At 39.6% G+C, this 15,924-nt stretch overlaps 1 protein-coding gene across 1 annotated transcript; it reads right to left on the bottom strand.

Annotated features, from left to right (window-relative positions):
* Positions 1-12,810: 12,810 nt before the first annotated feature.
* LOC101544314 (olfactory receptor 6C2-like) lies at positions 12,811-13,746 on the bottom strand. The gene has a single exon (XM_004601912.3). It carries the CDS (start codon positions 13,744-13,746, stop codon positions 12,811-12,813), a length of 936 nt encoding a protein of 311 aa, XP_004601969.2.
* Between the last annotated feature and the right edge of the window lie 2,178 nt (positions 13,747-15,924).

The following is a 15,924-nucleotide window of genomic DNA, read 5'->3' as shown; positions in this document are numbered from 1 at the left end:
TAAACATACCAATACAATCATTTGATCATATTTCTAGGCTCTGCCCTCAGCAGCTACATTGACTGTGAATGTAGACCTGATTTCTGAATTTTAAGGTACACCATCCTACTTTAAAACTAAGAAATATTTCTTGGTAGTCAAAAAAATGATAACAATAAAACACAAGGAAAGTTCAGAAACCTCTCTGGCTTTGTACAAGTGGGTGTCCTAATTTTCTGGAGCAAATGGATTGTACATGAGGACACTCAGCTTTCTTCAGTCACATTAATTATAGAAAAGAAAAACGTAATACGGAAGTGAAAGGAGGTTTAGAATCAAAAATCTCTAGTGAATTTAAAATGTCACTTATTAAATAAATGAACCCTTGGCCCTTGCAGCATAGCTTAATGTCCTCAGAGAGAAAAACAATAATAACAGCAAGCTCAAATGAGATGTAGAAAATTAGGACTGCAATTGCAAATCAGAAATATTCTAAAGATTTATTCACACGTAGTATAAACAGTGAAATAAATGAGATCAATAAAATAATAACACAGAAGATTCAACTAGCAACAAACAGCTCAGTAAGTCCTCAAACCATGGTTTGAAGAGCAACAATGTGTGATAGAACAATTTTCACAAATCGTTTTTACCAAAAAGCTTTTTGAGAATTTCACTTACCATTTTCTTGTCACAAGAAATATAAAGCAACTTTGTGCCTACTAAGGAGGCAGGTTTGGGGAGTGGAGGGGAAACTGGGGACAGTGGTATATGAGTGGCACAATGCTGGTGGGATTGGTGTTGAAACATTGAATGCTTGAAACCACTGTATTATGAAAAATTTTGTAAACCATGGTATTTAAATAAAGTGAGGGGGGAAAAGGAATCTCTCTAACTCTTATTCTGAGCATCTCGCTCTTGAAAATGTTCAAGAATCTAAGAATGTGGCTAACCCAGAGACCCTCGGTCACCAGGTTGGCATCACTATGGAGTTACACATCTTTTGCCAATTGCTTTATACTTGTTTTTAAGTCATCAAGACAGGAAGGGACAAAGAATATTACTATACTCTGTACAGGTCCAAATAATTTTTGCTAAGAGGTAGATCACAAGCCTGATGTACAAAGTTAAAGATACGCTTACCTTTAAAAAATTCAATATACTTATCCTCATGAAAAGAGACTTTGACACAAGGTGTCTTGTCAAGAAAGAGATCAAGAGGGTTAAGGCACTTATTTACATTTGGCCAACACTGGTTCTAATACCTGGTACTGAATATGGTCCCTGATCATCACCAAGAGTGATCCCTTAGCACAGACCCTGAGTACGGCTAAGTGTGAGCCAAACTAAGAAAAGAAGGGGAAAAAAGAAGAAAAGAAAGGAACAAAGAAAAAGAGTGACTAGCAGTAATAACTAGTAAAAATAAAACAATTTAAAAATTAATGTTAATAAAATTAACAAGCTCCCCTTTGACCCAGCAATACCACTTCTGTGAATATATCCTGGAGAGGCAAAAAGGCATAGTAGAAATGACATCTGCCTTTGTATGTTCATCACAGCACTGTTTACAATAACCAAAATCTGGAAAAAAGCAGTGCCCAAAAACAGAGGACTGCTTAAAGAAACTTTGGTACATCTACACAATTGGAATACTATGCTGCTGTTAGAAAAGATGAAGTCATGAAATTTGCATATAAGTGGATCAACATGGAAAGTATCATCTTAAGTGAAATGAGTCAGAAAGAGAGAGAGAGACATAGAAAGACTGCACTCATTTGTGGAATATAAAATAACAGAGTGGGAGACTAACACCCAAGTGTTGTAGAAATAAGGATCAGGAGGTCTGCCCCACATCTTGGAAACTGCTGGGGAAAAAGGCAGCTCAGATAGAGAAGGGAACATCAAGTAGAGGATGTTGGGAGGACCCATTCAGGTTGGAAGATGCAAACTAAAAGTAGACTATAGACCAAACATGAAGGCCATTCAATACCTCTATTGCAAACTACAACACCCAAAAGGAGAGAGAGAACAAAAGGAAATGATGCCCTGCTGCAGAGGCAGGGTGGGGTGGTGGGGGATGGGGTGGGGGTGGTGAGAGGGATACTGGGATCATTGGTGGAGGTGAATGGGCACTGATGGAGGGATGGGTAAACGATCACTGTATGAGTGAAATGCAAACACAAAAGTTCATAAGTGTGTAACTGTACATCACAGTGATTCTCTAATAAAATTTTTTAATTTCATATAAATAGATTCATATTTTTGTTTGCAGCTTACTGAAATCAGTATGTCCAAAGTGTTTTTAAAATATTTGTTGATTACACCTTAATCTACCCATTAAATTTTGATGATTATTTGGGTTCTTTTACATTCTTTGATGTTTGCCACTATGATGTGAAAATTACAATAAATATTTATATACACAAAAAATTTTTTAAAAAGAAGTGTATACTCTAGTAGTGTGTTTGATATATGAAGTATGCACAAAATGGTTTTCAACTGTATAGCAAATACTTCAACAGTATAGCAAATCAACAGTACAAAGGGGTAAAAATGTAAATAGGAAATGAACATAGAAGTGCAAATAGCATTTTTACTCTGTGTTTTTGAGCTCCTTGGGTATATTCTCAGAATATATGTTCATTGAAGCACTGTGACTAATCACAATAGCCAGAATCTGTGCTCAGGAACAGATGACTCATTAACGAAACTATGGTACATCTATACAATGGAATATTATGCAGCTATTCGGAAAAATGAAGTTATGAAATTCACTTATAAATGGAGGGATATGGAAAAATATCATGATGAATGAAACTAGTCAGAAGGAGAGGGATAAACATAGAATGATTGGACTCTTTTGTTGTATATAAAAATAATACTTGATATGAAACCAATCCCCAAGGACAGTAGAAACAAGGGCCAGGAGGATTGGTTCACACTTGGAAGCTTGCCTCAAAGTGGTGGGGTGAGGGTGCATAGAGAATAGGGACCATTATACAATGGTAATTGGAAATGATCACTCTGGATAAAAACTGTGAGCTGACAGTGAAGGAACAAACATGGTAACTTTTCAATTCCTGTAGTTCACACAATAATTCCCAAAAGGAGAGGGAGAGAGAGAGAGAGAGAAGAGAGAGAAGGAAAGTGCCTACCATACAGACAGGCTGGTGAAAGGTGGCAGGAGGGAAACTGGGAATACTAGTGGGAAATGTACCCTGGTGGATGGATGGGTGTTGAAACACTGTATGGCTGAAACCCAACCAAAGTTTTGTAGCTGTGTTTCTCATGATGATCCAATATTTTTTAACTGTATATATGGAAACTTGAAGAATTGAAGACCTCGGGAACCCAGTCACAGCCATGCTCAAGGCCACTCTCCACACATTCAGACGAGCCTCATGCCTGAAGGGACTGGCAGAGGAACCAAGGTGTGCAGGACCCGGATCTGAGATCTCCAAGCCTGCTCGGATTAGGACTGCACCTTCTCCACCCAGACCCCCCATTTTCCAGTAGCTTGGCAGCCACACCCACAAACTGGCCCCGGTGCCATGTAATCCCACCAACAGCCAACATTCAGAGACTGTAAGACCAAGCTCCTGGCTTTGCGTCCGAGCGACATGTAATAGCCTTGTTCTCCCTCTTATAGAACCTGACAAGCTACCAAGAATCTATTGCTCACACAGGAGAACCTTGCAAGCTCCCCATGGCGCATTCATATCCCAAATACAGTAAAAGATATATACATACCTCTCAGAGAGCCCAGCAAGCTACGGAGAGTATCCCGCAGGAACAGCAGAGCCTGGCAAGCTACCCATGGCATATTTGATATGCCAAAACCGGTAATAATAGGTCTCATTTCCCTGACCCTGAAAGAGCCTCCAATCATTGGGAAAGACGAGTAAGGAGAGGCTACTAAAATCTCAGGGCTGAGTGTAATAGAGATGTTACTGGTGCCCGCTTAAGTAAATCGACTAACAACAGGATGACAGTGATACAATGATGCAGTGATAAATGGAAACTATTCTATGTCAATTGTGTTGCTTCATTTCTGATCCACATTGCTCAGAAAACAGTTATTTTTTTAATAAGAAATATTTTATTGAATCACCGTGAAAAAAAAATTACTAAGCTTTCAGGTTTAAGTCACAGTCAAATACTGATTAAACCCCCATCCCTTCACCAGTGCACATGTTCCACCACCAAGAACCCCAGTACACCCCCCTCCCGCCCCACCTCCCACCTAAGTAGCTAATGATATTCCCTTTATTCTCTCTATACTTTGAGTACATTCCATATTTCCATACAGAACTCACTATTATTATTGTTTGAAAATTTTCCCCAACAATCAGGCCTGCTGAATAGGCATCATCTAATAATTTCTCTTCATTGCTGAGAGTGAAGACTCTCTGAGTCCGCGCAGCCGCGATAGCCAGGAGTGATTCCTGAGTGTAGAGCCAGGAGTAACCCCTGAGCATTGCAGAGTGTGACCCCCCCAAAAAAAAGTAAAAAAAAAAGAATAGATTGAATGGGGCTGGAGCAATAGCACAGCGGGTAGGGTGTTTGCCTTGCACATGGCCGACCCAGGTTCGATCCCCAGCATCCCATACGGTTCCCCGAGCACCACCAGTAGTAATTCCTGAGTGCAGAGCCAGGAGTAACCCCTATGCATCTCAGAGTGTGACCCAAAAAGCAAAAAAAAACCAACAAAGAAAAAATAATAGATTGGAGATATTTTCATACATGGATAGGTGATAGATGAAAGTTACAAAAGAACTGATAACTATGTCAGGTTTATATAACTCATAATATGTGTTTGTACGTTAGATGTTTATTTAATACACACAAAAAGAAATTTTCATTTCACCACCCATATTTTCCTCTTGACCTCAGCAAATAGCAATATTATGAACCAGGTATCCAAATAAAAAACTTAAGCAACACACTTGGCGATTCACCTTCCCTCATTCCCAAACACTATATCAACAAATACTATCTTTTTTATATGAAAAAGCATTTCTAATCCAATAACCACTGGCAAGTACCAACAAACTCCCGGCTTGCCTTCTTGCACCCTCCTATATTTCATTTCTTAGATGTTAGATGAATTTTATGTTGTTTCCTTGTTTGGCTGCGGCGCTGCACTCAGGGATCACTCCTCCTGGTACCTGGGGAAACAAGAGGTGGCAGGGCCCAAATCACATAGGCCTCGTGCAAGGCAAGCGCCCTACCCACTAGAGTATCACGTCGACCCAATATTTTAAATTGAATTATAGTGAGATACAGAGTTACAAAGTTGTTCATGACTAGGTTTCATTCATATATGTGTACCAATACCCATCTCTTCGCCAGTGTACATTTCTCACCACCAATGTCCTCAATTTCCCTCCTTTCCTCCCATCCTCATCCTCATCTGTCTCTATTGCAGGCATTTTTCTTCTCTCTCCCTCTTTTCTCACTACTTTAAACCAATGTAGCAAAGTGGCAGGCTTCAAAGCCCATACATAAAAATCGGTCTTGGAGCCAGATACATAGTACAGATACATAGTACAGAACGTAAGGTAAGGTAAGAAGTTGCAGGTATATGATATTTAACATAGTTATTAATCCTCTAAGCATTTTATATAATAATTTTTTTTTAATTTTGGTATGGAGGGGCATTTGCCCACAGTGATTTACTACTTGATCCACATCCTGGGCCTTTATTTATTTATTTTTTAATTGAATCACCATGTGGAAAGTTACAAAGCATTCAGGCTTAAGTCTGAGTTATACAATGGTCGAACACCCATCCCTTCACCAGTGCACATATTCCAACACAAAGAACCCCAGTATACCTTCCCTCCCACCCCACTCCTGCCTGTGTAGCTGATAATTTTCACTTTACTTTCTCTTTACTTTGATTACATTCAATATTTCCACAAAAATCTCACTATTATTGTTTGGAGTTCCCCCCCTGCCCAAAATCAGACCTGCTAAAAAGAAAGCATTTGATCATTTGTTTTCCATTGCTGAGAATGAAGAGATATGAGGTCTATCTCTTCAATATGAGATATTGGATTTCTGTATTTTAGTAAGTCCAACACATCCTGGGCCTTTAAATATCCACTTTCTCTTTCTTTTTTTAATTAATTTTTTATCAGTGAATCACCGTGAAGTACAGTTACAGACTTACAAACTATTGTGCTTGTGTTTCAGTCATAAAATGGTCGAGTACCCATCCCTGCACCTGTGCCCATTTTCCACCACCAATGGTCCCAGTATCCCCCACCACCACCCCCACCCCATCCCCTCCACCCCACCCCACCTCTGTGGCAGGACATTCCCTTTTGCTCTCTCTCTCTTTTGGGGTGTTGTGGTTTGCAATAGAGGTATTAAGTGGCCATCACATTCGGTCTATAGTTTACTTTCAGCCCACATCTCCCATCCCGAGTGGGCCCTCCTAGCACCCTTTACTTTCCACTTTTTTTATAACTCCAAATCAGGGTTCATTACACCTAACAGGAATCCAAAAAACTAAATTTCCTTCATAAGGTAATTGAATGAGTCGCCAAAAAATATTACATGTATAAAAGTAAAGAGACCCCCCAGATGTGATCCCGAGTGGCCACATGCACACAAGTGGCCCCTCCATTGCTGAACGCCCATGATCCCAAAGGCCCACTAACTACTTTCGGCACCCAGCAGCTTCTTGCAGAAATGCCTCTAGACTGTGAACTGAGCTACGGCTCCATGCTGCCCCGGGAGGGGAAAGGTTTTTCTCTCTCGGCCTTTCCTTTCCCCAGCAGTGGCGTGGTGACCATCATCTTCTAAGGCCCACTAAACAGAGGTACGAGCTTGCAATGATGCTATTTCTGGCAGAAATTTCTCTGGACTCAATTACTAAAATACCAGAAATCCAAAACCACATGGCTGCAACAGAAGCCTCATATGCTCTTCATTCTCAGCAATGGAAACAAATTATCAAACGATGCCTTTTCAGCATCTGATTGTTGAGGGGAAATTCCAAATAATAACAGTGAGTTTTCTGTTGAAATATTGAATGTAATCAAAGTAAAGAGAAAGTAAAGTGAAAATCATCAGCCACACAGGCATGGGGTGGGGGTGGGGTGGAATGGGATTCTTGGTGGTGGAACATGTGCACTAGTGAAGGGATGGGTGTTTGATCATTGTATGACTGAGACTTAAGCCTGAAAGCTTTGTAACTTTATACATGGTGATTCAATTAAAAAAATTATTTAAAAAAAGTAAATATAGTTTAGATCAAGATAATGCCACAGAATTTTTGCCCTGTATTTAAAACGTATGTTTAAACATAGATAAGTGTTCCAATATGCTAGTCCTGGGATTATTAGCTAACTGAGCTCCCGACTTGAAGGTACCAGCCAATCCAATGAGGCACAGGATGCCCAGGCTCTGTGGTCTGTTGTGTCTGTTCCTTGTACTCTGTGAGTGCTAGAAAAGGAGGAGAAATCTGTGAGGATACTCACAAGACAGGGATATGAGGATAGTGTCACACTGGAGAAAGTCTACAATAGAAAGAAAAGAAACCAGGAAAGCTTGGAGATGAAGTAGAGCCTGAAGATGAAGGAAAGTCAGAAGAAAAAAAAAAGTTGTTATGAAGGGAAGTCAGGATTAGAGCCAAAATTCCGGGATGAACATAGGTGAACATGTATCTCTTCAAATGAATAGATGTCAAGAAATAGAATTGCTGACTCATGTGAGCATTCCATTCTTTTCTCAAATTTCACATCTTACACAGAGACTGAACAGGAAAGCACTCACATCAGTAGTAAATGAGGGTTCCTCTTTCACTGCATCCCCACCATCACTGGTTGCTTCCAGTCTTTGGCTTCTGCCATTCCCACTGTTGTAAGAGTACTCACTTCTGCTTTCGACTCGCATTTCCCTGATAATTAGTGAAGAAGAAGACTTTTTCATATGCCTACGGACAATCATATAGCTTCTTTGGGGAAGCGTCTGTTTATCTCTCTTTAGTTTTACAATAGCTAGACTATGGAAACAACTCTATATCTAATGATAAATGAATAAAGAAGTTGTGGTATATACATTGGAGCACTATGCAAATTTAAGAAAAACTGAAATCATGCAGTTTACTGGAACATAGATGGAACTACAGAGTATCATATTAAGTGAAATAAGTCAGAATGATAATGACAAATACTGAATAACCACACCCATATATTTATTTGTTCAATTAAAAAAAATTTAGGTTTTTTAATTAGATAATTAATTTTTTTAAAATTTTCTTACTTTATTCAAACACTGTGACTTACGAAGTTGTTCATGATAGTCTGTTCATGATAATCTTACAAGGTTGTTCATGATAATCTGTACTCAATATTCGAACACCTAACCCACCAGCAGGATTACTGTCCCTGCACCATTTTCTTCATTTTTCCAACCACCCCTCAAGCTACCCACTATGGGAAGCCACAACAATTTATTTCGTGTCGCTTGTTACCACTAAATGGCTAATGGAATGCTAAAAAAAATACTCCAGTAAAAGAATCTTTGTGAAAATTGTTCTATTTCACCATCACTGTCACTGTCATCCTGTTGCTCATCGATTTGCTCAAGCAGGCACCAGTAACATCTCCATTGTGAGATTTGTTGTTACTGTTTTTGGCACATCTAATATGCCACGGGGAGCTTGCCAGGGTATGCTGTGCAGGCGAGATACTCTCAGTAGCTTGCCAGGCTCTCCAAGAGGGGCGAAGGAATCGAACCCGGGTCCACCACGTGCAAGGCAAATGCCCCACCACTATGCTATTGCTCCAGCCCTATTTCACCATTTCACCACGGAGACATTTCACTATTTCACTATTTCACCATGGAGATGTTAAGTCCTTGTCTGAGAAGGACTTAGCAGTTGCTGCTACTTAAGCCTTCTGGGTTAATGTTTTGTGTTAGTTGAGCTTAGTTGTCTTCTACATCACATTCTCAACCCATCTGGTGTACTCCTACCTGTTAGTATTTATGGCACACAGAGGCCAAACAAAAGAATAGACAGTATAAAACAATGACAAACTCTCTCCCTCCCTCCCTCCCTCCTTCTCTCCTTCCTTCCTTCCTTCCTTCCTCCCTCTCTTCTTTCCTTCCTCCCTTCCTTCCTCCCTCCCTCCCTCCCTCTCTCTCTCCCTCCCTTCCTTCCTTCCTTCCTTCCTTCCTTCCTTCCTCCCTCTCTTCTTTCCTTCCTCCCTTCCTTCCTTCCTCCCTCCCTCTCTCTCTCTCTCTCCCTTCCTTCCTTCCTTCCTTCCTTCCTTCCTTCCTTCCTTCCTTCCTTCCTTCCTTCCTTCCTTCCTTCTTTCCTTCCTTCCTTCCTTCCTTCCCTCCTTCCTCTACTGGGGTTTATTCCTAGCAATGTGCTTGGGGATCACTCTTGGCAATGCTGAGGGGACCATATGCAGTGCTGAAGACCCGAGCCACTATTTGAACCCTGTCCTGTTTCTTTTTGGCCTTCTTTTTCTTGCAAGATAGCTTGAGTCAGTGTGCCAGCAGCCGGCCAACCTGGGGTGTGAGGGAGCCCGCCAGGAGGGCAGAGCTGAGAAGACTCCATCAACCACGGAGGGCGCCCGAGACATATCCCACCCTGAATCTCGGGGTCGGAGGCTGGTGAGGGGCTGGTGTCCTGGGAGGGAGGCAGCGCAGGGGTGCGGCCTCTGTTCAGAGGCGCAGCTTCAGCCCACTGGGCTTGGTCTCCAGTGTAGCTTCTGGGGAGCATCACCTTCCGGGAAGCAGCTGCGCGGACGCTGGAAGGTGAACCCAGGTTCCAGGGGGTGGAGGGGCAGGGGCCTGGCCAAGGAGCCCCCTCACCCCGCGACCCCGCCTGAGTGAGCCTGGCGCCCAGCATTCTCGCCCACCCCGCTGCACCCTCTGGACCAACTGAGGGGCGGAGCCTGAAGAGGGAACCTCTGGGTGCTCGGAGCCCCTGCCCTGCGCACTGCGGAGCCCACAGAACGCTCCCAGCTGGCACCTTCTGATGTGGGGCACGGTGCGCTGCGCCCTGCTCTGAGCGTTCATATGATTCTACGACCTGTCACTATTCATTAAAGGGAATTTTATTTTCTGCTCTGGAGAAGCACTTGCTCTCTTGAAAATGTATCTCTCTTCCTTTCTCTCCTCTCACATTTCTTTTAGGTGAAATTCTTTAACAAAAACTATTACACACATGGGGCTGGAGTGATAACACAGCAGGTAGGGCGTTTGCCTTACACACGGCCAACCCGGGTTTGATTCCCAGCATCTCATATGGTCTCCTGAGCACCGCCAGGGGTAATTCCTAAGTGCAGAGCCAGGAGTGACCCCTGTGCATTGCCGGGTGTGACCCAAAATGCAAAAAAAAAAAAAAAAAAAAAAAACCTATCTCACACACACACACACACGATAAATAAAGGAATGGAAATGGAAAATCCACATGAGAAACAACCAGCTGACCCCTGGTCATATCTAAAACTAAGAAAATGATTCCCCCACTGAAACTGGTGTTAGTTGTCATACAGCGTTTGTTTTAACAGTATTAAAACATGATACTGGGAAAGTACTTAGGCAATGGAGATCCATTAGAAATCTTCACTCGCTTCTGAGGTTAGAGGAACCATAGTGGATGCTTGAAAAACTTAAATAGAAAATTCTTGAGCTGGGGCTGTGACTCTATGCCCTGGGCTCTAGCCCCAGGACTCTGAAGCCTCTTCTTTATAGCCCTGCTGAAAGTGGTCCCTGTGGGACCCAGGCATTGCCTGGACTTGCCCTACAGCACAGCAGGTAGGGCGTTTGCCTTGCACGTGGCAGACCCAGGTTCCAAAAACAGTAACAAGTCTCACAATGGAGATGTCACTGGTGCCCGCTCGAGCAATGCGATGAACAACAGGAGGACAGTGCTACATTTAAATCTAGAATTTGAGCTTTTTCTGTATGCATAATATATTTAGCCTAAGAGTGGTAACTAAAAACTGTGTGTGTGTGTGTGTGTGTGTGTGTGTGTGTGTGAAGCAGGATTGTTTGGGCTTTTTTGTTTAGTTTTTTGGCTTTTTTGGGTCACACCTGGCAATGTCAGGAGTTACCTCTGGTTCTGCACTCAGGAATTACTCCTGGCAGTGCTCATGGACCATATGGAATGCTGGAGATTGAATCCATGCCAGCCATGTGCAAGGCAAACAGACTCCCCCACTGTACCGTGGCTCCAACCCCCAAAATTGATGCTTTAAAGCCATAATTTTTATGTTGTATGCAGATTTCTAGATGTTCTTAAAATGACCAATAGGGAAAAAGTAAATCTGTAACTGTAGAAGCCAGAGACACAGTAAACAGGCAGGTCAACGCCCTTGCACAAGGGCATTGTGCAATTATTGTAATTAATTTTTATTAATTATAATTAATATAATTATATTATGATTGTATAATATAATTATATATTATGTTATAATTAATATATTATTCATTTTATTATAATTATATTCTCATTATAATATAATGTATATTATAATTTTATTGTGATTATAATTTTATGTTTATATATCATTATATAATTAATTTATTATAATTAATTCATAAAACAACCCAGGTTTGATCCCCATTACCTTATATTCTCACTCAAGGCTTGCCAGGAATGATCCCTGAGCACAGAGGCAAGAGTTAAGCCCTGAGCACCACTGAGTATGTTCCTCCCCACACCTCAAAAAATGAAATCTATAAATAACTATAAAGGCTATGATCTACACTTCCTTTACTGTTTTTTCTTAATTTTAATACATCGATAGGAAAGGACACTTAATATTATAATCTAATATAGTACAGGTACATATTTTTTTGAGTGTGTGGTTGAACTGACAGGTTTTCATTACCTGAAAATCTGTACGTATCCTCATGAAAAGAGAAGACACTTTGACTCAAGAGGCCTTGCAAGAAAAAGAGGGCCAGAGAGAAATAGAACAGGGTTCAAATAGTGGTTCTGGTCTTCAGCACCGCACATGGTCCACACAGCATTGCCAAGAGTGATCCCCAAGCACAGTGCCAGGAATAAGCCCCAGTTGTCATAGGAAGGGAGGAAAGAAGGAAGGAAGGAAGGAAGGAAGGAAGGAAGGAAGGAAGGAAGGAAGGAAGGAAGGAAGGAAGGAAGGAAGGAAGGAAGGAAGGAAGGAAGAAGGGGGAGAAACCTTTCTACGTATGTCTAATGGTTGATGAACAGTGGAAAAGACTTTACACAGTTGATTGCATTGCAAATTGAATACATAAAAGGATAATAGTTTCAAGGGAGTAGAAAAATGTCAAGCTACATAATAATGGTTCCTTCAGCAATCTTTGACAGTCTCAACTTTAAAAGCTTGTCAAAACAGAATAGTCCCCATAACACCAAGAACCCTTAGGATGCCTGATACATAGGCTAGAATCAAACCCTAGAGATACTATGTTTCTGCCTATAAATTCGTATTCTGGATAAAATTTGATTTATATGTTAACAGAAAGAGTCTAACAACAATAATAATAAAATGCAATTAGAAAATACACAATAGTAAACTATGTAAATGTGCCCTCTCACCCACTTAGTCTCATAAAATTCTTTATGTACACAATATTTTTAGACAAGAGTTAACCAGTATGAAGCCAGGGAAAGAACTGTGCACTTTGGTGATGAATGTTAGAACAGTTTATGCACAAAGCCTCATTAACAGTATAGTATATACAGTACCAAAATGAAAAAAGGGGTGAAATGTAAATGAGAAACTATTCTATGTCAATCTTATAACTTCAATTCTGAGTCATATTCCAGTGAAAACACTTATTTTACCAAGTTCACAATATTTTACATTACTATTGATTTGAATTAAATACAAATCTTTTCATAGTGTTATGAAAAGATTCTTTGACTTGTTTATTTCTCAAGGTATAAATGAAGGGGTTCAACAGAGGGGCAATAGATGTAGCAAGCAGAGAAACTGCCTTATTCATAGCCACTTCATCCTTAGCTGAAGGTTTGACATAGATAAAAATGGCACTGCCATAGCTGAGGGAAACCACAATCAAGTGAGAGGAACAGGTGGAGAAAGCTTTCTTCCTTTGCTGGACAGAGGGCAGTCTGAGGATCATCCTGAGGATGCAGATGTAGGATATAATTACACCCACAAGGGTTGTGATGAAAGTCAGCACAGCACAGGCAACAACCAGCTGCTCTATGAACCAAGTATTTGAACATGAATTCTTCAGTAGTGGAGAAGCGTCACATAAAAAATGGTCAATAACAGAACCACAGAATTCCAGACGAAGGCTCAGGAGAAGGGGTGGGAGTATAATTAATAAACCAGATACCCAGCAAAGGATAATGAGAATCCTGCAGACTCTGCTGTTCATGATGGTCACATAATGCAGGGGTTTGCAGATGGCCACATAGCGGTCATAGGACATCACGGCTAAGAGGAAAAAGTCTGTAGCTCCAAAGAGGATAATAAAAAAGATTTGACTGAAACAAGCTTTGACAGAGATGGTCTTGTCCCCACTTAATATGATATGCAGGTATTTTGGAACACAGGCAGTAGTGAATGAGATTTCTAAGAAAGAGAAATTTTGAAGAAAAAAATACATGGCTGTTTTTAAATGAGGATCCACCAAGATGAGAACTATTATGGTCAGATTCCCAGTTACACTTAACAAATATGAGATAAACAGATAGATAAAAATCAAAATCTCTAGTTGCGAGTCATTTGTCAGTCCCAGAATGATGAATGTTGTGACAGAGGAATAGTTTCTCATCACTGACTTCATGGTACTGACCAATCTTCACATAAAAGTCACAAAACTTGGATCTGGGGAATTATGTGAAAATATGACATGATCAAATACTAACTATAGATAACAAACCTGTTTGCATGCTCTTCTTTCTATAAATTTAAATAAAATGGTGCCATCAACTTCTCTGAATTTACCTCAGAAACTCTATTGTATCATAGGGAAATAGAAGCCAGTTTCAGCTCATGTATCTGTTACTTGCTACATAAGTAATCTTGGAAAGCATTTAACCTACCGAAGCCACCAATTTCCGAATCTGAAGATTAGGTTATGTAGCACTGTAGCACTGTCCTGCCGTTGCTCATCTCCATTGTGAGACTTGTTGCTACTGTAATTGCAAGTCTTAAAATAAATCATGTAAAATGCTAATCATACATCTCAGGAAGTAATGACTTCAAGATTTTACCTATTTTCTAAGTCAATTTTTAATCATTTCAAGAAGAAACTTATCACATAACATGGTTCCGTCTCTAATTTTACATCATTGATTTCTTCTTCTATTCCATAATAATATCCTCAGCATGCATTTATGCTTCATTCCAGTATTAATTATAGAAATTAACTAAACCTTTCCATTAGGGATTCACACTCCTTCATGTGCCTTTCTATAGGTTCACAGAGCTGTCCTATAGTTTTTGGCCTTTCTAAACTTATTATGAATATTCAAAAACAAAATCAATTTAAACTTTTAAAATAAAAGAGGAACTGAAACAGAAAAAAAAATTAAAAGATAAATCAACACATTTAAATTTCAAGTGAATTTTACACCCTCCCTTATAGTGAAATTGCTAATTACTAACTTTACTAAATTATTAAAAAGAAATTATTAATCCAAGTTCATGCACCTTATTGTCTAAATATAGTCCCCTCGATCTTAATCTAGGAAACGTAGGATGAATTAAAATTAAATCCTGGGTTTTTAAAGAGGGTTTATTATTTCATATTGCCACAGATAAAGCTACCCTAAAATATTTTGAACCTACTACAAAACTGAGGAAATTAATAGATGTTAATTGACAGAGTTTTTACTAGGAAACTGGGGCAATTAGGGAACTAGGGAAAACAAGAACTAGAGGAAACAAGAAAAAACAGGAACTAGGGAAAAATAGGAAAATAAGGGAAAATAAATATAAGTAAAATAAAGAGGAAAGCACTGTAGCACTGTCGTCCCGTTGTTCATCAATTTGCTCGAGCTGGCACCAGTAACGTCTCCATTGTGAGACTTGTTGTTACTGTTTTTGACATATCGAATATGCCACGGGGAGCTTGCCAGGCTCTGCCATGCGGAAAGAGGAAAGAACTAGGAAAAATAGGAAAATCAGATAAAAGGAGGCACTGGGAAAGCAAGAACTAAGAAAAATAAGAATTAAGGAAAACAAACATAGACTGGAAAACAAGAAAAAAAACTGAGTGTCTGGATAAGAATTCAAGAAATCAGTGTGAATTTATCATTTTTAAAGTTTTTAGATGAAAGTAAATACACATCTATGTATACAGATGTACATGTATACCTGTGTGAATGTATGCACATATTTTTACATTTTGTATTCTTTGTATAAAGATGTGTGTTTCTATATATGTGTATATATGTGTGTGTCAGTAGTCTTAATATATGATTATATATTTATTATAATACATATTACAATTTATTACATGTATTACAATATATATGGTTACATTTCCTAAGACTATTGAAATTACTAAAAGGCATCCTACAGCTATTAGCTCACTGACAGCCTGGACTTTGACTTATTTCCCACTAAAATAAGCCAGAAAACCCTCAAAAACTGCCTGATCTAGAACTAAATCAGAGTAGGAATAAGATGAACTGTAAAATCCTATTCTTTCAGAAAGTTAGGAAATCTTAAGATAAACAATGGGGTTTGTCACAAAGTCCACAGAAACTAGCTTGAAGAAAGGCCTGAAATTCCTAGCACAATGATTATCAAGTAACAATTATAAGTCATATAAAAACAATCAAATAAGCCATTGAAAACTAAATATATGAGTTTATTATAAGTAGTAAATGGACCAGTTTAAAATGTAACACTAAAAGATAATTTTACCTAATATACCACCCATATCTCAGTTTGTCATTGACTTTATCATATCCTTTATAGAATCTCTCCTCCTACTTCCCTT

This window comes from Sorex araneus, chromosome 2 (genome assembly GCF_027595985.1).
Source record: "Sorex araneus isolate mSorAra2 chromosome 2, mSorAra2.pri, whole genome shotgun sequence".
NCBI classification, from domain to species: domain Eukaryota; kingdom Metazoa; phylum Chordata; class Mammalia; order Eulipotyphla; family Soricidae; genus Sorex; species Sorex araneus.
The sequence above is the reverse complement of the archived record's forward strand: the minus strand, read 5'-3'. Positions and strand labels throughout refer to the sequence as shown.